This window comes from Protomyctophum bolini (genome assembly GCF_963924005.1).
Source record: "Protomyctophum bolini genome assembly, chromosome: 14".
Taxonomy (NCBI): domain Eukaryota; kingdom Metazoa; phylum Chordata; class Actinopteri; order Myctophiformes; family Myctophidae; genus Protomyctophum; species Protomyctophum bolini.
In genome coordinates, this window is record NC_137875.1 from 23,823,076 (window position 1) to 23,847,252 (window position 24,177).

A 24,177-nucleotide genomic window follows, 5' to 3' on the forward strand; every position below is an offset into this window, starting at 1 on the left:
TTTTTCAAAATTTCAAAAAACATGGGCTATAACCCATCGTTTTTGTCATTTCGTCATTTTTTCAAATCCTCAAAAATGATGAAAAACGGCGCGCTATAGTATGCCGTATGATATGGGCTATAGCCCACGGTCCAAAATGATGAGAAACGAGGCTAACTTTTTTTTTCAAAATTTCAAAAAACATGGGCTATAACCCATCGTTTTTGTCATTTCGTCATTTTTTCAAATCCTCAAAAATGATGAAAAACGGCGCGCTATAGTATGCCGTACGATATGGGCTATAGCCCACGGTCCAAAATGATGAGAAACGAGGCTAACTTTTTTTTTCAAAATTTCAAAAAACATGGGCTATAACCCATCGTTTTTGTCATTTCGTCATTTTTTCAAATCCTCAAAAATGATGAAAAACGGCGCGCTATAGTATGCCGTACGATATGGGCTATAGCCCATGGTCCAAAATGATGAGAAACGAGGCTAACTTTTTTTTTCAAAATTTCAAAAAACATGGGCTATAACCCATCGTTTTTGTCATTTCGTAATTTTTTTAAAATTTCAAAAATGATGAAAAACTGCGCGCTATAGTATGCCGTACGATATGGGCTATAGCCCACGGTCCAAAATGATGAGAAACGAGGCTAACTTTTTTTTTCAAAATTTCAAAAAACATGGGCTATAACCCATCGTTTTTGTCATTTCGTCATTTTTTCAAATCCTCAAAAATGATGAAAAACGGCGCGCTATAGTATGCCGTACGATATGGGCTATAGCCCATGGTCCAAAATGATGAGAAACGAGGCTAACTTTTTTTTTCAAAATTTCAAAAAACATGGGCTATAACCCATCGTTTTTGTCATTTTTTCATTTTTTCCAAATCCTCAAAAATGATGAAAAACGGCGCGCTATAGTATGCCGTACGATATGGGCTATAGCCCATCGTTTTTGTCATTTCGTCATTTTTTCAAATCCTCAAAAATGATGAAAAACGGCGCGCTATAGTATGCCGTACGATATGGGCTATAGCCCATGGTCCAAAATGATGAGAAACGAGGCTAACTTTTTTTTTCAAAATTTCAAAAAACATGGGCTATAACCCATCGTTTTTGTCATTTTTTCATTTTTTCCAAATCCTCAAAAATGATGAAAAACGGCGCGCTATAGTATGCCGTACGATATGGGCTATAGCCCACGGTCCAAAATGATGAGAAACGAGGCTAACTTTTTTTTTCAAAATTTCAAAAAACATGGGCTATAACCCATCGTTTTTGTCATTTCGTCATTTTTTTAAATCCTCAAAAATGATGAAAAACGGCGCGCTATAGTATGCCGTACGATATGGGCTATAGCCCACGGTCCAAAATGATGAGAAACGAGGCTAACTTTTTTTTTCAAAATTTCAAAAAACATGGGCTATAACCCATCGTTTTTGTCATTTCGTCATTTTTTCAAATCCTCAAAAATGATGAAAAACGGCGCGCTATAGTATGCCGTACGATATGGGCTATAGCCCATGGTCCAAAATGATGAGAAACGAGGCTAACTTTTTTTTTCAAAATTTCAAAAAACATGGGCTATAACCCATCGTTTTTGTCATTTCGTCATTTTTTTAAAATTTCAAAAATGATGAAAAACTGCGCGCTATAGTATGCCGTACGATATGGGCTATAGCCCACGGTCCAAAATGATGAGAAACGAGGCTAACTTTTTTTTTCAAAATTTAAAAAAACATGGGCTATAACCCATCGTTTTTGTCATTTCGTCATTTTTTCAAATCCTCAAAAATGATGAAAAACGGCGCGCTATAGTATGCCGTACGATATGGGCTATAGCCCACGGTCCAAAATGATGAGAAACGAGGCTAACTTTTTTTTTCAAAATTTCAAAAAACATGGGCTATAACCCATCGTTTTTGTCATTTCGTCATTTTTTCAAATCCTCAAAAATGATGAAAAACGGCGCGCTATAGTATGCCGTACGATATGGGCTATAGCCCACGGTCCAAAATGATGAGAAACGAGGCTAACTTTTTTTTTCAAAATTTCAAAAAACATGGGCTATAACCCATCGTTTTTGTCATTTCGTCATTTTTTCAAATCCTCAAAAATGATGAAAAACGGCGCGCTATAGTATGCCGTATGATATGGGCTATAGCCCACGGTCCAAAATGATGAGAAACGAGGCTAACTTATTTTTTCAAAATTTCAAAAAACATGGGCTATAACCCATCGTTTTTGTCATTTCGTCATTTTTTTAAAATTTCAAAAATGATGAAAAACTGCGCGCTATAGTATGCCGTACGATATGGGCTATAGCCCACGGTCCAAAATGATGAGAAACGAGGCTAACTTTTTTTTTCAAAATTTCAAAAAACATGGGCTATAACCCATCGTTTTTGTCATTTCGTCATTTTTCAAATCCTCAAAAATGATGAAAAACGGCGCGCTATAGTATGCCGTACGATATGGGCTATAGCCCATGGTCCAAAATGATGAGAAACGAGGCTAACTTTTTTTTTCAAAATTTCAAAAAACATGGGCTATAACCCATCGTTTTTGTCATTTTTTCATTTTTTCCAAATCCTCAAAAATGATGAAAAACGGCGCGCTATAGTATGCCGTACGATATGGGCTATAGCCCATCGTTTTTGTCATTTCGTCATTTTTTCAAATCCTCAAAAATGATGAAAAACGGCGCGCTATAGTATGCCGTACGATATGGGCTATAGCCCATGGTCCAAAATGATGAGAAACGAGGCTAACTTTTTTTTTCAAAATTTCAAAAAACATGGGCTATAACCCATCGTTTTTGTCATTTTTTCATTTTTTCCAAATCCTCAAAAATGATGAAAAACGGCGCGCTATAGTATGCCGTACGATATGGGCTATAGCCCACGGTCCAAAATGACAAAAACGATGGGTTATAGCCCATGTTTTTTGAAATTTTGAAAAAAAGAGTTAGCCTCGTTTCTCATCATTTTGGACCGTGGGCTATAGCCCATATCGTACGGCATACTATAGCGCGCAGTTTTTCATCATTTTTGAAGATTTAAAAAAAATGACGAAATTACAAAAACGATGGGTTATAGCCCATGTTTTTTGAAATTTTGAAAAAAAAAGTTAGCCTCGTTTCTCATCATTTTGGACCATGGGCTATAGCCCATATCGTACGGCATACTATAGCGCGCCGTTTTTCATCATTTTTGAGGATTTGAAAAAATGACGAAATGACAAAAACGATGGGTTATAGCCCATGTTTTTTGAAAGTTTGAAAAAAAAAGTTAGCCTCGTTTCTCATCATTTTGGACCGTGGGCTATAGCCCATATCGTACGGCATACTATAGCGCGCCGTTTTTCATCATTTTTGAGGATTTGAAAAAATGACGAAATGACAAAAACGATGGGTTATAGCCCATGTTTTTTGAAATTTTGAAAAAAAAAGTTAGCCTCGTTTCTCATCATTTTGGACCGTGGGCTATAGCCCATATCGTACGGCATACTATAGCGCGCCGTTTTTCATCATTTTTGAGGATTTGGAAAAAATGAAAAAATGACAAAAACGATGGGTTATAGCCCATGTTTTTTGAAATTTTGAAAAAAAAAGTTAGTCTCGTTTCTCATCATTTTGGACCATGGGCTATAGCCCATATCGTACGGCATACTATAGCGCGCCGTTTTTCATCATTTTTGAGGATTTGAAAAAATGACGAAATGACAAAAACGATGGGTTATAGCCCATGTTTTTTGAAATTTTGAAAAAAAAAGTTAGCCTCGTTTCTCATAATTTTGGACCGTGGGCTATAGCCCATATCGTACGGCATACTATAGCGCGCCGTTTTTCATCATTTTTGAGGATTTGGAAAAAATGAAAAAATGACAAAAACGATGGGTTATAGCCCATGTTTTTTGAAATTTTGAAAAAAAAAGTTAGTCTCGTTTCTCATCATTTTGGACCATGGGCTATAGCCCATATCGTACGGCATACTATAGCGCGCCGTTTTTCATCATTTTTGAGGATTTGAAAAAATGACGAAATGACAAAAACGATGGGTTATAGCCCATGTTTTTTGAAATTTTGAAAAAAAAAGTTAGACTCGTTTCTCATCATTTTGGACCGTGGGCTATAGCCCATATCGTACGGCATACTATAGCGCGCAGTTTTTCATCATTTTTGAAGATTTTAAAAAAATGACGAAATGACAAAAACGATGGGTTATAGCCCATGTTTTTTGAAATTTTGAAAAAAAAAGTTAGCCTCGTTTCTCATCATTTTGGACCATGGGCTATAGCCCATATCGTACGGCATACTATAGCGCGCCGTTTTTCATCATTTTTGAGGATTTTAAAAAATGACGAAATGACAAAAACGATGGGTTATAGCCCATGTTTTTTGAAATTTTGAAAAAAAAAGTTAGCCTCGTTTCTCATCATTTTGGACCGTGGGCTATAGCCCATATCGTACGGCATACTATAGCGGGCCGTTTTTCATCATTTTTGAGGATTTGGAAAAAATAAAAAAAATGACAAAAACGATGGGTTATAGCCCATGTTTTTTGAAATTTTGAAAAAAAAAGTTAGCCTCGTTTCTCATCATTTTGGACCATGGGCTATAGCCCATATCGTACGGCATACTATAGCGCGCCGTTTTTCATCATTTTTGAGGATTTTAAAAAATGACGAAATGACAAAAACGATGGGTTATAGCCCATGTTTTTTGAAATTTTGAAAAAAAAAGTTAGGCTCGTTTCTCATCATTTTGGACCGTGGGCTATAGCCCATATCGTACGGCATACTATAGCGCGCCGTTTTTCATCATTTTTGAGGATTTGAAAAAATGACGAAATGACAAAAACGATGGGTTATAGCCCATGTTTTTTGAAATTTAGAAAAAAAAAGTTAGCCTCGTTTCTCATCATTTTGGACCGTGGGCTATAGCCCATATCGTACGGCATACTATAGCGCGCCGTTTTTCATCATTTTTGAGGATTTGGAAAAAATTATGAAATGACAAAAACGATGGGTTATAGCCCATGTTTTTTGAAATTTTGGAAAAAAAAGTTAGCCTCGTTTCTCATCATTTTGGACCGTGGGCTATAGCCCATATCGTACGGCATACTATAGCGCGCCGTTTTTCATCATTTTTGAGGATTTGAAAAAATGACGAAATGACAAAAACGATGGGTTATAGCCCATGTTTTTTGAAATTTTGAAAAAAAAAGTTAGCCTCGTTTCTCATCATTTTGGACCGTGGGCTATAGCCCATATCGTACGGCATACTATAGCGCGCCGTTTTTCATCATTTTTGAGGATTTGGAAAAAATAAAAAAATGACAAAAACGATGGGTTATAGCCCATGTTTTTTGAAATTTTGAAAAAAAAAGTTAGCCTCGTTTCTCATCATTTTGGACCATGGGCTATAGCCCATATCGTACGGCATACTATAGCGCGCCGTTTTTCATCATTTTTGAGGATTTAAAAAAATGACGAAATGACAAAAACGATGGGTTATAGCCCATGTTTTTTGAAATTTTGAAAAAAAAAGTTAGGCTCGTTTCTCATCATTTTGGACCGTGGGCTATAGCCCATATCGTACGGCATACTATAGCGCGCCGTTTTTCATCATTTTTGAGGATTTGAAAAAATGACGAAATGACAAAAACGATGGGTTATAGCCCATGTTTTTTGAAATTGTGAAAAAAAAAGTTAGCCTCGTTTCTCATCATTTTGGACCGTGGGCTATAGCCCATATCGTACGGCATACTATAGCGTGCCGTTTTTCATCATTTTTGAGGATTTGGAAAAAATGAAAAAATGACAAAAACGATGGGTTATAGCCCATGTTTTTTGAAATTTTGAAAAAAAAAGTTAGCCTCGTTTCTCATCATTTTGGACCATGGGCTATAGCCCATATCGTACGGCATACTATAGCGCGCCGTTTTTCATCATTTTTGAGGATTTGAAAAATGACGAAATGACAAAAACGATGGGTTATAGCCCATGTTTTTTGAAATTTTGAAAAAAAAAGTTAACCTCGTTTCTCATCATTTTGGACCGTGGGCTATAGCCCATATCGTACGGCATACTATAGCGCGCCGTTTTTCATCATTTTTGAGGATTTGAAAAAATGAAAAAATGACAAAAACGATGGGTTATAGCCCATGTTTTTTGAAATTTTGAAAAAAAACGTTAGCCTCGTTTCTCATCATTTTGGACCGTGGGCTATAGCCCATATCGTACGGCATACTATAGCGCGCCGTTTTTCATCATTTTTGAGGATTTGGAAAAAATGAAAAAATGACAAAAACGATGGGTTATAGCCCATGTTTTTTGAAATTTTGAAAAAAAAAGTTAGCCTCGTTTCTCATCATTTTGGACCATGGGCTATAGCCCATATCGTACGGCATACTATAGCGCGCCGTTTTTCATCATTTTTGAGGATTTGAAAAAATGACGAAATGACAAAAACGATGGGTTATAGCCCATGTTTTTTTGAAATTTTGAAAAAAAAAGTTAGCCTCGTTTCTTATCATTTTGGACCGTGGGCTATACCATATCGTACGGCATACTATAGCGCGCAGTTTTTCATCATTTTTGAAGATTTTAAAAAAATGACGAAATGACAAAAACGATGGGTTATAGCCCATGTTTTTTGAAATTTTGAAAAAAAAAGTTAGCCTCGTTTCGTTTCTCATCATTTTGGACCATGGGCTATAGCCCATATCGTACGGCATACTATAGCGCGCCGTTTTTCATCATTTTTGAGGATTTGAAAAAATGACGAAATGACAAAAACGATGGGTTATAGCCCATGTTTTTTGAAATTTTGAAAAAAAAAGTTAGCCTCGTTTCTCATCATTTTGGACCGTGGGCTATAGCCCATATCGTACGGCATACTATAGCGCGCCGTTTTTCATCATTTTTGAGGATTTGAAAAAATGAAAAAATGTCAAAAACGATGGGTTATAGCCCATGTTTTTTGAAATTTTGAAAAAAAAAGTTAGCCTCGTTTCTCATCATTTTGGACCGTGGGCTATAGCCCATATCGTACGGCATACTATAGCGCGCCGTTTTTCATCATTTTTGAGGATTTGAAAAAATGACGAAATGACAAAAACGATGGGTTATAGCCCATGTTTTTTGAAATTTTGAAAAAAAAAGTTAGCCTCGTTTCTCATCATTTTGGACCGTGGGCTATAGCCCATATCGTACGGCATACTATAGCGCGCCGTTTTTCATCATTTTTGAGGATTTGGAAAAAATGAAAAAATGACAAAAACGATGGGTTATAGCCCATGTTTTTTGAAATTTTGAAAAAAAAAGTTAGCCTCGTTTCTCATCATTTTGGACCATGGGCTATAGCCCATATCGTACGGCATACTATAGCGCGCCGTTTTTCATCATTTTTGAGGATTTGAAAAAATGACGAAATGACAAAAACGATGGGTTATAGCCCATGTTTTTTGAAATTTTGAAAAAAAAAGTTAGCCTCGTTTCTCATCATTTTGGACCGTGGGCTATAGCCCATATCGTACGGCATACTATAGCGCGCAGTTTTTCATCATTTTTGAAGATTTTAAAAAAATGACGAAATGACAAAAACGATGGGTTATAGCCCATGTTTTTTGAAATTTTGAAAAAAAAAGTTAGCCTCGTTTCTCATCATTTTGGACCATGGGCTATAGCCCATATCGTACGGCATACTATAGCGCGCCGTTTTTCATCATTTTTGAGGATTTGAAAAAATGACGAAATGACAAAAACGATGGGTTATAGCCCATGTTTTTTGAAATTTTGAAAAAAAAAGTTAGCCTCGTTTCTCATCATTTTGGACCGTGGGCTATAGCCCATATCGTACGGCATACTATAGCGCGCCGTTTTTCATCATTTTTGAGGATTTGAAAAAATGACGAAATGACAAAAACGATGGGTTATAGCCCATGTTTTTTGAAATTTAGAAAAAAAAAGTTAGCCTCGTTTCTCATCATTTTGGACCGTGGGCTATAGCCCATATCGTACGGCATACTATAGCGCGCCGTTTTTCATCATTTTTGAGGATTTGGAAAAAATTATGAAATGACAAAAACGATGGGTTATAGCCCATGTTTTTTGAAATTTTGAAAAAAAAAGTTAGCCTCGTTTCTCATCATTTTGGACCGTGGGCTATAGCCCATATCGTACGGCATACTATAGCGCGCCGTTTTTCATCATTTTTGAGGATTTGAAAAAATGACGAAATGACAAAAACGATGGGTTATAGCCCATGTTTTTTGAAATTTTGAAAAAAAAAGTTAGACTCGTTTCTCATCATTTTGGACCGTGGGCTATAGCCCATATCGTACGGCATACTATAGCGCGCAGTTTTTCATCATTTTTGAAGATTTTAAAAAAATGACGAAATGACAAAAACGATGGGTTATAGCCCATGTTTTTTGAAATTTTGAAAAAAAAAGTTAGCCTCGTTTCTCATCATTTTGGACCATGGGCTATAGCCCATATCGTACGGCATACTATAGCGCGCCGTTTTTCATCATTTTTGAGGAAAAAAATGAAATTTTTTCGCAATTTCCATTTCCGCAATTTCCGCAATTCCGCAATTTAATTCCGCAAGGCGGATGTGTAAACGCACGTCACCCAGGCGAGGTCGTGTCTTACTGGTAAATCCTCTTAGCAGACTTTGTATTGAACTGTACTTTCCTGTGCTTTTTTTTGCAAACTGTTAATAAAGTATTCAATCAATTTCCAGTAAGCGGAGAAACATTTATTCATTATATATTATAGTCAGGCCAGTTCAGTTGTACTTCTCCACTGAAGGAGGATACCCCATACACTACAACTCGTATTTGTTTTGCTCACACAAAAAATTTACCGGCGGTATAGGCTTATGTGACTTCCATTTGTTGAGCTCTTTGTAGACTTAGACATTTCTTCAGCACCTTCTGTGAAACATGGTATTCCAGAATTGACCACAAGTTTAAAATCATTTAGGAAAAACATGTCTCTTGTCATCTCATTTTGAATAAACTTTATTTGAAAAATAACTTTGAATATTAATGCAATATGCATACTGAAATATACAACCGATAACGGTGTTTTAAGTCACATAGCAAACTCCCATCTTGAAAAGCAACTGTATCTTGCATACAAACAGTTCTTATTGCCTATACAAATAAAACATATATTCTTTCAACTTTTAATTGAATATTCAGAGGTAAAAAATTAAGTATATTACAATGAAAGAACATTGTTATTTATACTTTAGGGATACAATATAATAACATGCTATGAAATACCCCTTGGTATTGTACTGTATGTATACTTTTCATACTAACAATGTAATTTAGCTAAAGTATGACCAGTTCAAACTGGTTTCAGTATTGCCAATACAAATATATTTTTTTACACTGGTTTGGAATTAGTGTCTTGTAAACAAAGAGCTTCTTGTCTTATAAATATACTGTAGCACAGCTGCTGTTCATATGTTGCCATAATATGTCTTGCACCTTCCTATCTCTACGATTGTTTGCCTAGATATGTCCCTAACTGCCCCCTCAGGTCCTCCACTGCTGGCCTGCTCGGGGGAAAAAAATGGCGAGGCAGCCATTTATGGGCCAACGGCCTGGAATAAACTGCCACTACAGCTCAGACAGTCACCCTCTATAGACATTTTTAAGACAGCTTAAAACTCATCTCTTCACTCTTGCTTTTAGTCGAGTTTAAAATCTCTGTTCTTATTTTTGTACTGATCTGCCACTGTTTTATGCTCTTCGCTATTGTCCTATTGTTTTAACTGCCTGCCTGTTTTAATGTTGTTCTTGTTTATGTTTTTATTATTTTTATTCTGCTCTGTAAAGCACTTTGGGCTGCATTTATGTATGAAAGGTGCTATATAAATAAAGTTTATTATAATAGTCGCTGTTACTGAAACCTTGTCTGCATGGAACGATTAATCTTCTAATTATTGGATCTCAGTGGAGAAAAGATCCTCTAATTTCAATGGAGTTCATCATTTGCTATTCATTCCATCCTCATCTCTCTTAGACACTGTAACTCATTCTGCATCTCGTCAGCAATCCGATAAGGGAATCTCAATGACGTAACATTGGCGTACAAAATGCTAAATCACAGTACTTAAGGTGTCACTGAAAAAGTTGGTCATGACATATACCTTGTATCATGGGGTCAGTGTTTCTGAGCAGCCACTTATCATCAGCGTTTATGGGGAGATTATTTGACAGTTGAGGCTACGGCAGCCGACTGATCAATGGAAGATTATTCTTCATCTGGAAAACCAAAACCAAAAGTATCTTATGTTATGTAAGATTAGATTTTAGCTATCAAAGTTTCTCTCACAGTATATGTCTTTAACTTATATAGTTGCTGTCAGGCAGATAATCTTGTCCAAAACCGTTACTTTTCAGGAAATGGGGAAAAAAGAGCCTGTGTTCCATTAGATCCAATGTAGATATTATTTAGTCACAAGCTCTTGATAATACTTTTTAGGTTAAATATAAACCCCACAGACAGACTCAACCATTTTCAACCTGAGCTCCCCTATTTGGTCATGTCAGAAGTCATGTCATATACGACGTTGATCTTGTTACGTAAGATCAGATGCTAGCCATCATAGAGAAGTGTTTTTTTAAATGATCTTACATGATCTTTAACACATAATATGCTTTCTTTATAGACATAGGAATGTACATAGCACATAACCCACACAGAGCACTGGTTCTCAACATGGAGTCCAGGGACCTCCATGGGTCCTTAACAGGGTTTGATGGGGGCCTCCAGTTAAATGGTTTATAGTTAGGAACCAAATGGACAGTTATGGTTCTGTAACTTGAGGTAAGGTGTATTCACACCTAAAGATATTTGACTTTGCTCGAACAAAATAAATATCTCTAGGTCTCGAAACTTTTACTTTCATTCCCTTTCCTTGCTCTTAAGCTATTACTGTACAAGGCTACACACTAAGACACACCGCCGTCTATCATTTGTGTATTATACAGTATATACACATGATACTGTATGACCACGTACGGTGAGACAAAATTATATGACATGTATTGTGTTTCACATTACATTTTTGTCTACACTTGCAGCATTCTTATTGTATTGTAGTGTATGCGCATGTGCTAAGTAAAGTGACAATGAATTGCCTTGTTCTGAATTTGAAACAGAATTCTTACAAGGCCTGATTACTTTTTACAGGTGAATGAATGTTAACACAGCTTAAAGCACAATTAGAGTTGCCAATAACTATCTCACAATGACTGAGATGTTTGTACTATACCATCCAGTAGCAAACAGCTGTTTGTTACTCTTTTGACAAAGAATGGATAAAGAAAATGCATCACTTCCAAAAGTTGATTATGAACATCACTGAAAAAAACTGTATGAACTTGTATGAACACAGCAATATACCTTTACATGCAAGACCATCAATCCATCATTCTAGAACCATAACATTAACCCTTATCTTGTCTTTTCTTGGTGCTCTCCTTTTCTTGTCTATGATCCATCATAGTTCATCCTTTCAGCCCTCCCTCCATTCCTGCCTCTCTTTTCCAATCTTGAATCTCTGTCCAACATCATGGAGTCCTTCTGCTCTTCAGGGAAGCCTCTTCTTACCCAGCCCCATCTGGATCGTATATCTGTGTAGAAGACAGAGGTGCTCATTGTGGGCAGTGTGTAGAAGAGTGTTTGAATAAATCCAGCAGATACAGTATATGTGGACACTGAATGTTATTGTTTCAGTGAGGCGCTCCCCAGTCCCCACCATAGGAGGATATGCCCATAGAAAGAATAAAGATTTGTATATGTGCATGCACGCGCACGTGCACGTGCACACAATAACGAAAATAGACTATCTACAAATTCGATATATATCTACAATGATTTGTTTTGATTTAGTAGATATAAGCCAAGGCAGACAAAATATATAAGGGTTTAAGTGGTTAAACCGTGCACGTGTGAATAGACGCCTTAACATTCCATGACCGGGCTTTTGCCGCTCGGTTGTTTTGTTTTTTTAACTATTTAATAGCCATTTGTACATACATTCTTGTTATTGTTTTGTGTGCCATTTTCATTTTGTTATTGTGTGTCGTTTCTTGCCGTTTTTAATCTTGCTCTGTGCGGCACTTTGGAACTATGTTTTGAAAAGCGCTATACAAATAAAGTTCATATCATATCATATCATAACAGACAACGTCACACTGATAAGCAACAGCATGCGCGCGCATAGTGGCAGCACAAGAACCCTTCCTCTCATAAGATGCAATGGAAAAGTTCTAACTGCACTCAATATAAAAAAATGCACCATCAAACTTTCAGATGCTGTTTTTCTCCCAGTGTGGAGGAAGAATGATTAGGATTTTTATTGTGATCTCTCGCCCTTGAAATATATAATCCTTGGTTTCTGTTGTGTTTGAACAATAATATCAATTCAAATCAGTTGTCCTCAAAACCATACCTCCAGTCGCTGTCATAAGAACGGGAGGTGTGCTCATGAAGAGCCTGTTTGTCCATGGCTGCACGCGCACCTGCAACCCATCAAGTATAATTTATGCTTCGTCCCGCGATGGTGTCGCGCATGCAGACCTCTAAGCTCACAACAGTCGCATCCGCGATGCGATGAGAGCTTGTATCAGATCAGCTGTTCTCTGTGCGCAATACTGTTGTGCTTTGAAGTATAAATGTCTCCTAGGTTGCATCTCTCACTAGCCAACACACAAGGAGGTTGAATGAACTTAAACCAGTGCTCCCCAAAACAACAGGTTTGGAGATCTGTTGGGAATTGATTACATGAAACAGTCACCCGTGCGCCCAGTCCCAATGTTGGTAAACAAATAATTGGTCTATAAAGACTATTGTGATTAGAATCAAAATGATTTTGATTAACTTTTGGACAGTTTTGGTCCATGTCAGCTTAATATTCACTTTGACGTAGTCCTATCCCCACCTTCAATCTAAATTGAAAGTATCTCTTTTGAGTATTTAAAAAAATACATTATAATATTTAAAGTAAACTATACAGTGTTGACGTGTGCCTCAGTTTTGTATGCCGTCCAACAGTATATGATACAAGGTCAGCACCATAGTGTGAAAAGAGCACTTGTGCACTGTACCTGCATGGTTACTGGAGCCAGGGGAAATCGAGTTTGTGCTGATGGCCCAAGGCAATCATGGAGTTCCGGTTTCTTCCAGGGAGCTCGACTGTTCCCAAATCAGGTCTGTGGGGGAAAAGACACAGGCTTTGATCACTGAGAGACACTGGCATTCTACAGTGTCTCTGATAGACATTTGGGCCACTTCAGTTCACAATGAAGCAGAACGACCTTTAGAGAAGACAATTTGAGAGAAATTTGTTGCCATTTCCACTCAACCTGACATACAGTATATACAGCAACAATGGTGTCGTTCTAAATTCACTGCTATTAGATGGCACTAAACAAAGAGAGCTCTGGGAATATTGAAGTATTCATTCATTGACATAATATAAGGACTATAAAATAAGCCGTGATTTGGAGACAGTCCCAGGTGCAGTTCTGTCGGAGAGTGGCGTCTTTTAATGAATGCTGGATGAGAGCCATATCTTGAGACCACTGTTAAAATCCATGGGGGAATTCTCCTACTCCTCCAGGCATACCTCACGGCTGACACTCCAACCCCCAGCTCTATTAGTCTGGGTCACGGCCAAGCTCTTGGAGACAAGTGCCCTGCTCAGGCTCGGGGAATAGGTTGAAAGGCCAGAGAAAGAACTGTTCTTTCCTGCAGCCCTCCGACTCCCACCAGATTCCAATGTTCTAGAACAACTCAAACAAAGGAATACCACACAACCGCTCTACTGACGATGCACCCATCTTACATATGAAAATGTCAAGAACAATGCAGTTAACTTCTCAGACTCAAGGCCATTTTATGCCTTAAATAACCCATTAGTCATTTTTCTCCCTTTTTGCTATGATTTCTCTGGTTGGGTTTTTGAGAGTCAATCTGTTAAAGTGAGGGAGGTGAGTAGAGTGGTTCAGTGGTTTTGGGCTGTTATCATTTCAGAACCAAAAAAGCAATTAAGAAGTCCTTCCTTCTGGTAGTTGAAAAAGATAATGGCATGTATTGTTTTTTAATTTTTAAATTAGTGTTCATATGTTGGCTACTGTATATAGATTTATTATTCCCTCATAATTTATGTTCACGGTGTAACTAAATTAGTGTCTACTTGTTTTTCTTCACAATGGCCTATTTATATTCTGCATGATGACAACCTGTAATGTCATTTAACCCTTAATCCACCGGGATTAATTCATAACATACCAGGATATCGCCCCGTTCAACCCTTATTTTGAAGATCTAAAACACTGCGACCGGATGTTGTGTCATCTTAATGGTGTGTGTCGGATCGATTGTTATTGTTTCACAAGCCGAGGAGAAGCATTATGCCGGCAGCATTACTGCGACCGCCAGGCTCGGTGCAATAAGTGTTATTTTGACCAGAAATGCCGCCTGGGAGGGGGATTTGGAGACTAAAGCGATGCGTGCACGTGCACAATCAAGATGGCGCAGTCCAGTGTCTAAGCTAACAACAGATAGCCATCCATTGCTGTGAGTAGCCTTTCCACTAGATCGGATGAAACACATTTATACTACTGAATAAACGTAGGCTACGTATTTTGGCAGCGTCGCTTCCCGACAAATAACGCAGGCTACGTTTTTTGGCGGGGAAACTTGATACAGATATACAGTGCCCCACACACACACACACACACACACACACACACACAATCTGTGAGGAATCTCTTTTACATAATGAAGAAATTGGATATTTGGAAACAAAACATGGAGACATGGCAAACTGCCACAGGCATCACACTAATCTTTCTGTGAAAAGCCACTGTGGTTCTCTGGCAGGGTTTCACAATGTGAAATGTGAGGTAAAGATGTATGCTGCAAAAAGTATTTATTTAACTCTCAGAATTAAATTAAAGGGGGTTCCCCAGATAAAGGATTTACAGTTAAGACCCGTATGTGCCTGTAACATTGAGCGTGTACAAGTTGGTTCCATTTGTACACTCTAAGAGTTAAATAAACACTCACAATCTTACAGTTCAGTAAAAGCCAGGCATGCCAAAGGTGATGAAATAATTGATAGTTCTGTGGTTGTGCAGTGGATCTGTGAAATACCCTTTGAAAGCCCATACATTGAAACTATTGATATTGTAAATTACTACCAAAACCAGAACAACGTACAGAGAAGTGACAAAAGGAACAGATTGGAAACTACAGATTCACAATACATGAGCTCTCTCTTAGTCAAAGACTAAACATCCACCTGTGTCGTGTACTGTACTTTCACTCTATTGTATTGTACATCTTTTTTGTATACCCGTTTAATTATATGACGTCACAGACATTCCGTGCTTGGACAGACAGACAGATAGACATACACACAAAGCTGTGCATTTGAGCAGCTGCACTGCTCAAAAAAAAAGAAATAAACAGAATAAATATACACGGGGCGATGTATCCTCACCTGTAAAGCTGTGGACAGGACATCTTCAGAGATGGTGAAGTAAGTCCTAGCCTGCTTTGGTTCCTCAGCTTTGTCCTCTTCACCAGGTCTTTAACTCTGCCCCATGTGTAGTTCTCACTCAGCTGCGCACAAAGATGGGGTCGCCAAAATCAGTAAGGTTCATCCTCCAGGGAGCATGAATGCACTCAAGATATCTCCAAATATAATTGGTTGCCTAGGAATTTGTTGAGTGCAATTATACATTTTTAATTCATGATGGAGCTAGAGGGAAATGGCCATGGGGTCACCAAAACCGCTATTGGCCATCCTATGCGGAGCGTGAAGGTGAAAATCAGATCGACAATCTAGCCTGTAGCTTTTTAGATATCTTGTCTGGGAGAAACAGACTGACACACTGACATAGTCATAGAGCCCTGCCCTAGTGGGGCTAAAAAATATCTAATAGCACTTGCTACAATCATACCATCTCACCAAAGTAGACAAACCCTGACCTCCAAGTGACACACAAATGAGAAACAGGGAAAACAAACAACCTCTATATCTGATGTAACTGTGTAAAGCTGCTGAAAATGTTCTTATTCTGCTGAAAACTGTTCTTTTGAAATTGAAAGGCGTTTGTAAAGCTTGCAATTTTCTTCTTGTAGACAAGCGACATCGTTGTTCTACAGAATAGGATTTATTCCGAGGAATGTCAGATAGATGAAGGAACATCCCACGACCAAACGCAGAAAAGCTACCAGCGATACGCACATTCCTTTATAGATGTAATGTACAGCTTTTATCATCCAACAACCTAAATATTGAATTACAGTACATCAACTATCACTTCCTGCCATTCCCAGAGGTTGAGACTCTCACAGAGGGAGGCTCTCTAGAGTTAAGAAAGGTTTAGGAAAGAAAGTTTATCTATGAAAGTTTATCATTCCACGTGTCAACACTCTGGGCACACTCTGCTGAGAATAGCAGATCTACAAGCTCACACCGCGTCATACCATCTGCTATTTTTGCCTTTTGACTCAGTCATGCGGTGTGAGTCAGAGGGGTGGGTGTTCAGTGTGACTCACTCTTCGGTGGGGGATGGAGAGACCCTCTGTGCTGTCAGAGAGGAAGTGTGTCTCTCCCTCCGTGTAGCTCCTTCGGTTCTGACCCCTCCTCCACAGCGGTGCAGCTCCCAAAAGCTGGCATGAACCGTCACTGGCCAGTTCTGCACCAACGACATGGAGAGCAGATACGATGTCTTGTTTATTTTACATTCTCAGGGAAGGTGAAAGCTCTTTTTTATTCTTTTGAACAGGACACTGACCCGGGTTGAGCTGCTGATAAAGTGAGAGGGTATTTGTGTGTGTGTGTGTGTGTGTGTGTGTGTGTGTGTGTGTGTGTGTGTGTGTGTGTGTGTGTGTGTGTGTGTGTGTGTGTGTGTGTACAGTTTTCATGCACACAAAGAAGGGAGTGAGGTCTATTATGACAAATGGTGATGGGAATCAGAGGTCCCAGAGGAGTTCTGCCTGTCTGTCCGTCCGTCCGCCCCCCCCGCCACACACACACACACACACACGCACACACACACACACACACACACACACACACACACACACGGGATTTGACTGTGTATGGAAAGACAATCCACTCCCCCTCGCTGCCTCTCAACCGGAGGGCCCCCATCAGCTGGGGCCCCCCCATCACCCGTTGCACCCATCAGCCGGGGCCCCCCATCTCTCCTGACTCTTCAACCTCTTCTCCAGATCCAATTTCCCACCCATCAGAGGAAGGAGCACAGAATTCCTGAGTCTGCGGGATATTATATGTTCCGTTCGTAAGCAGAATGCCTGGAATTCTGCCTGTGTTCCATACAAGTCGTAATTTCACCTTTCTCGTGGGACCACCGAACTGTCAGCCACCACCACCTCCTCAGGCAAAGTGGACCGCTCAAACACAACAGTAATAACATTTAAGGGGGCCAACCCTGCCGATCAAATGACCTCCATTGGCTAGAATGGTGTAGTGATGATGACGTGGTAAAGGTCATCACTGAAAAACACAACTGGGGTCGCTTTACGGTCGAGTTGTGAAATGTAAGGCCCTGCAAAAGCTGTTTTAATAAACAAACCCAGCCAGATTCATTTCAGTTTAACGCTGGGCAAACACTGTCCCTAAAAACGTTAGTGGTTGTGTGTGTGTGTGTGTGTGTGTGTGTGTGTGTGTGTGTGTGTGTGTGTGTGTGTGTGTGTGTGTGTGTGTGTGTGTGGAGGGGGTGCATGCATGTTCCACTGGAGCAGGTTATGAGGTGCTAATGAAATTGTAATGTTGTAATGGGATCGACCGTGGGTGGCATGATGTCATAGTGGTTCTATGACCTCATACCATACTCGCTTGCTCGCAGGACAATTCCTTCTGATACAGTAGATACAATAGAGGCCACAGGATTTATATTATATAATAATAATGTCTGCCGGCAGACAATGAGTCCAACGTACTATCCATTGTGCTACAAGGACACATGATGAGGAAGAGAGACTGCCTGGTAAACCCGGAAAAGAAAGATTATATTTTTAAGTATAAACCAGGATTCAACCTACCGAACCTTGCTGGCAACAATGCTGAATATGAGAGCACACTTATGCAACCCTAAATCAGCCAAAATTGCTTGCTGGCGGAAATTATGATTAAATATGTAGACTTCAAGGAACACTTTTGAAACTTTACACTGTTATTATGAACACCTTTCTTCTACCACACCCATCACCTCAAATGGAAAGCAGACACTGTGCATATTTAACTGTATAGAGATATATGCTTGATGCAATGGCATCAGCGGCTTACACTACTAACTAACTAATAATAAGTGGTACTAACACTGCTATTACGACCCCCCCAGATATAATGTCCCACCAGTTACAACACACCTCTTGTCCTTGACATAAGTGGATGTCGTGTGACCTCAGGAATGGTGGACAGGTCAGAGAGGGTACCGCTGGGTGAGAGACATTCACTCCTGGATTGTCTTTTGTGAACGTCCTGGAAGGCCAGGCAGGCTGCGCCACAGCTACAGTGCTGCTGGAAGAAGTCCTGTACAGAATGACAAAGCAAACAGATCAGTACTGTGTGAAAGGCATTCTGGGCCTGCATGAGAGGCTCACCTCGGTTGACCGTGCAGTCTTCTTTTGGGACACAGGTCTGTTGATATAAATTCTTAAGGCCTCTAAAAGAGATCTGCATGAGAAACAGATGTTGAATTCGGTCAAGATACAGCTATTCACAAAAATCGGCAGTTGGTGAGTTGAATATTGGCTGAAGCACCGTCTCACTCTGGGTGTTTTCACACTGTCGAAATTGAAATTCTGTCCAAGTTAGCAATTCATTGCCCTTACAGGTCAATTTTTACACTCAACTTAAAACCGTATGGCTGCAGCTCAACCTTGTTAAATGAAAATGCCCTGCAGTAAGTTTTCACTTTGTTTTGTTTCTTGCTCACGGGTCAAAAAGGATCCTCCGATGTTACATACTTGGCCGAGGAAGCAAGCATCTGGTAAAAATTCAGAAGCAATGTATTATGGGCCGCCATGCACTTGCATTTCTAGCATACAATTACAATTTACAATTTAGGCATTTAGCAGACGCTCTTAATCCAGAGCGACTTACATTAAGCAAGAACAAAAAGGCATGGGAATACATCACATATATAAAATGCATTTATCAAGAAACATGTGTATTTGTGTAAGCTAAGAACGTAACTAGAACATACAGTATCTATATAATGACACTATACATATAAACTATACATATATACTATACTATGCTATGTACTATGACGTGCTATGACTACATACAATGCAATTATTGTGCTGTCTACATGACATGCTATAAGTCTGTTTCAAATGCTATCTAAGTCTAAAAAGTGGTATCTAAGGGGGTATAGGGTAAGTGCTATTGGCCATGATGGAGTCTGAATAGGTGGGTTTTCAGACTACGGCATAAGAGCGCCGGTTTAGTTTTTTAAAGACCCTGTGATATTTGAGCTTTGCTTTACCGTTTTAAACTTAATTTTGTTTATTATTTTCTTACATGTTTTGTTATTGCAAGTGCTGGGCTTGTGTTGTGTTGTAACATACTGTATTGTAATTATAAACTGGTATAAAATACAGTAATTGTGAGTTTATGTGTGTGTGTGTGTGTGTGTGTGTGTGTGTGTGTGTGTGTGTGTGTGTGTGTGTGTGTGTGTGTGTGTGTGTGCGTGTGCGTACATGCGTCTGACTATTTTCCTACTCTTCTCTTAAGATTAGAGTAGGCCTACTCTTAGAATACTCTTTGAAGTAAAAACCAAAATAACAATAGGATTAACTGAGTCACTTTAGTGCAAAGATGGGTGTGATTAAAGTTCACATCTGTGAATTCTGACTCAAAGGGAACTAAGCATGTCATTTCCACATAGAACCCCAGAATAGTTCAAACCACACAAGCGGCAATGCAGATGAAAGACAGTGAGCAAGATGCTTTTTCCTACTCCATTGTGCAGAATCATATTTACAATGTCACCCAGGGGGATTATTGGCCGTCTCTACTTACTTGGACCCGCGCGGACACACACGTGACCAACATCTCCAGTACAGTACTACATGCACTGCACGTACAGTACACAAACCACCTGCACAGCTTCTGATTAGGTGAAGTAACCTCTCTGTACCAGAATTACCTCTCACCTACATAGACACAAGGTCAAAACTAGATTCCAAAACAATGCATCATTTGGTCATCAGCGCACGCACACACACACACACACACACACACACCCTAACCCTAACCCTTTGGCTGTGGCGGGCTGCTATTTGAAAAGGTTACGTGCCAGGAACCCCTGAGCCCCATACAACATTTGTGTTGTTAAAATGTTTAAAAAATATTCTAAAGTAGCAGCCGCGAGCTTGTAGATCGACTTTTGTCAAAAAGCTGATGTACAGCATATAGAGTAGGGTTAAAGTGGTTAAACTGATTTTAACTTATTATGCTGGAGACCACTCGAGGACCCCTGGGGGTCCCCGGACCCCACTTCGAGAACCACTCCTTTAGACATGCCTGTGCCTGTAAGGCAAGCCCAGGCACTGCCAGGAACGCTGGTCCAGCATAGTGATCAACACGACTCCCTCTATGGACTGGATGGACCACCCCATCGGTGTGCTTATCCCCTCAGAAGAAAGCCCCGGACAACCTTTTGGGGCTCAGAGGGGGCGGGGCACCCACACTAGGCCAATGACCCCTGACCTCCCTGCGGAGGATTATGCTGTTAGAAGTATTATCTGTATAGTCAAGGGGCAACAAACATTCTGGGATTCTGGAATGTTCCACCACATACTTCCTGTCCCTCAATGACTGAAGAGACTGCTTTATGAAGCACATAGAAGATCCATGTGAGTGGGGTGCAAGAATTTTCTAAGGATGAACAGATATTTGTTATTTTGGGCGTTATGTGATAGCAACGAGACAGGAAACTGAGGGAAGAGGGAGAGAAGGAGAGAACTGTCTGTTGGCCAGAATCAATCCGGGGATGTTGCAATAATGTAAATGGTAAATGGTGCATTTATATAGCACCTTTATCCAAGGCGCTTTAAAGAGATTGTGCATTACATTCACCCATTCACGTACACATTCATACACTGATGGCGGCAGAAACCATGCAAGGCACCAACCAGCACATCAGGAGCAATTAGGGGTTCAGTGTCTTGCTCAATGACACTTCGACACGAACTCTGGGGGAGCCCGGGTTCGAAGTGGCAACCTTGCGGTTACCATCTGGCCACTCTACCCCTGAGCCACCACCGCTGTGATCAGACGAACACCAGCACACAACCAGATATCAATTACTGACTTTGTAAACTTGTATCTGTATCAATGCACCGGTCATCGTTACAATGTACAGTATTTACTTCATTTTGAACATTGGGCTTCAATGTTTATTATTATGCTGACCTCGTAAGTGTACTCAAAATCGATGAGGATATTTATCTATGCATGAGTTTGTGTGTCAGTTTATACAGTTCACCGCCATGTGAAGTCCTGGTGGTCTACCAGTTTAGAGGGCAGCAGGGTTGTTTAGTCTGAAGGTGGTAAACTGCCTATTGTCTGTCCTCTCTGCCTGGTGATTATGTGTCCAACTGTGCTTCTGGGGCTGGTGTGAAAGGTGGATGAAGTTTGGCGGACACACAGGGGAGCTCTGGCTGTCACTATGGCCTATTCACAGACCTTTAGACACGTCCAAGCTGAGCCGCTGTCCCCCTTTTGATGTGCCATGAACGTGTCTCGGCTCGTGGCTTTGCCATTGAGAATGTCACAGCGGGAGAAAGGGGAGAAGCAGCCGGTGTGGTCTGGTGGAAGAGCAGCTAGTGCGTGCACGCACGCGCACACACACACACACACACACACACACACACACACACACACACACACACACACACACACACACACACACACACACGATCTCATCCTATAAGACTGCAAAAACATCACTGAAAATGGACCTTTTATGAATCAAATAAAGGTTTGTCCAATCGATATGGTAGAATATGTTAATACATAAATACAGTATAACTGTGGTAGGATTTTGTTTCCCTGCTCTTCTATTGAGACATTTAGATCGTAGATAGATTAGCAATTTTCGGGGGGGGGAAAACTGTTCCCCTATAATGACATGCTCAAAATAGGGATGCCATGTTGAAACTTGAAAGCGGTTAAAAGCAGTTGTAGAAATAAAATGAAACTGAGCCTTCTTTTCCTCTCTCTCCCCTTCTCTGTCTCTTGCTCTCCGCCTGTCTTTGAATGCTTTGAAGTCGGGGAGCTCACGCTGGGTTCACCCACTGCTCCACTGGAAAGCTTTTCCGGCCTCCGGGCCCAAACTGCCAAGGCTAGTTTCAGAACAGGCTATGTGAAACCCCCTGAATGGAGCTGCTCCTGTATTGTGCCAAGACCTTAAAGGAGCAAACAACATGCCTTCTTTACAGGTCCCTGTGTCCAATGTCAATGTCAGTGACAGATGACGCGAACACAATGCAGAGAAAGTCCAAGATGATGGTATCAGATTAAAACGCGACTACACTTATAACATTATTATATAACAATTTGCACAAAGAAAGATTCAATATTATCTTTTAATAGTATGGGAACAATGGATTCAACAAACACTATCTTCAATAGCCACATAGTCAAAAATGCTTCCCATGAGCTTGTATTATCACTACTCTGACATAGAAGACGATTCCAGCAAAACATTGTCAAACAACACAAATTAGTAGTGCTTTTATTTGCAGCATGAAGCTAGCAACCTGAGCAAAGCTATATATATATGTTTGTGAACAGAAAGTGAGAGGTACACAGTTGGACTATACATACAATGAATAGAATTGTATACAGTAGGTTACTCAGTGTTAACTGTGCAGAATTTGAAATATTTTAATTACACTACTACTGGAATTCTACTAATGTTATTTTCCAGAAAGATTCTTTTTTATTGGCCATTGTAAATCATCGTTTGACAGGGTCTGTACTTTCCTCCAAGTTCAACTAACATTTCAGTTGTGGAAATCTATGTTCTGATTGCAGTCTAAGAATCATAGGCATAAATGTTAAAATATATAAACATTCCTGCACTCCCTCATTTGCAGAGAAAATATGCACGCACACACAGTATATTAACTTAGTGCAGATATGCATCTCTATTTGGTTTGATACCAAATGTGTGGCCCATATGTGCCACCATTCCTCTATAGTGGGCTGACACAGCTGTTGTATTAATCAAATACACCTTTAATCCTGTATGACTAACAACCATTAGATTTCAGATTTTTATTGAAGGGACAGCCCCTTGAGATGCAGCATGCGTTACCGATACCGCATGCGTTTTGTTTTCAAAAGAAAGAAAAAAACATAGGTTGGTGAACCAAGTAACAGGCAGCCGGCGTCCATTTCCAGAGCTAGATTGATCTGCCCCTCTATGCCAAGAAAAGCTCAGATACGTTCAGGCTACTAGTGCAGTGACAAGTACATTCACTAGTTTCCCTCCCACAAACAAAGCCAATTATGTTTATCAGAGCACCTGGAGGACCACTGTGTGGTGGGTGAGTGTTTTAATTACCTCTATACCCCAGTCATCACATCCCCAGTTTGATGTTCATTTTAAAATATGGCGCACACACACACCTCTTTGGTCTTGGTCATCCTGCCATCCTTCTCCAGGCCACAGATCTGTCTCTGCAGTCGTAGGTTGGTCTCCTGGAGTTGACCAATCTTCTCAATGAGTTGGCAGATGTGCTCCAGGTAGCCCAGACCTGAGCCCAGAGGGTTGGAGCCAGTCTGATGTACCTGGAGGATCAACAAAAATAGTATTCATCAAAAACAACAGAAGTCTATACAGGCCATGACCCCCAGGCCCCCAAACATTTTGTTTAATTGGGGAAGATTTCGTTTGACTCGTTTCCACACAAATATAATAGCTGATTAATTTTTTCTTTTTATAATTGTTTGCCTCTTTCTAAAGTAATATTTAACAATTTGGTTAATGTTAAGTAAGTTTGGTACTTTGAATGCAGTAATGGTCTTTTTTCATTCATTTTTTTTATAAATTTAGTACATAATACGTCCTGAAACGTCATAAGGATTGGAACCGAGAGG

General features: G+C 39.7%; 1 protein-coding gene across 2 annotated transcripts in view; it reads right to left on the minus strand.

Annotated features, from left to right (window-relative positions):
• Window positions 1-9,000: 9,000 nt before the first annotated feature.
• Window positions 9,001-24,177, minus strand: part of LOC308328659 (uncharacterized protein) — a 42,236-nt gene continuing 27,059 nt past the window's right edge. For both annotated transcript variants that reach the window (XM_080782667.1, XM_080782666.1), the window contains 6 exons: window positions 23,707-23,868; window positions 18,429-18,591; window positions 16,590-16,729; window positions 15,526-15,647; window positions 13,124-13,228; window positions 9,001-11,647 (listed from right to left, as the gene is read on the minus strand). In XM_080782667.1, the coding sequence (XP_080638793.1) occupies window positions 13,132-13,228; window positions 15,526-15,647; window positions 16,590-16,729; window positions 18,429-18,591; window positions 23,707-23,868 (684 nt within the window). In that variant the 3' untranslated portion in view covers window positions 9,001-11,647; window positions 13,124-13,131. The remainder of the gene's footprint in view (window positions 11,648-13,123; window positions 13,229-15,525; window positions 15,648-16,589; window positions 16,730-18,428; window positions 18,592-23,706; window positions 23,869-24,177) is intronic.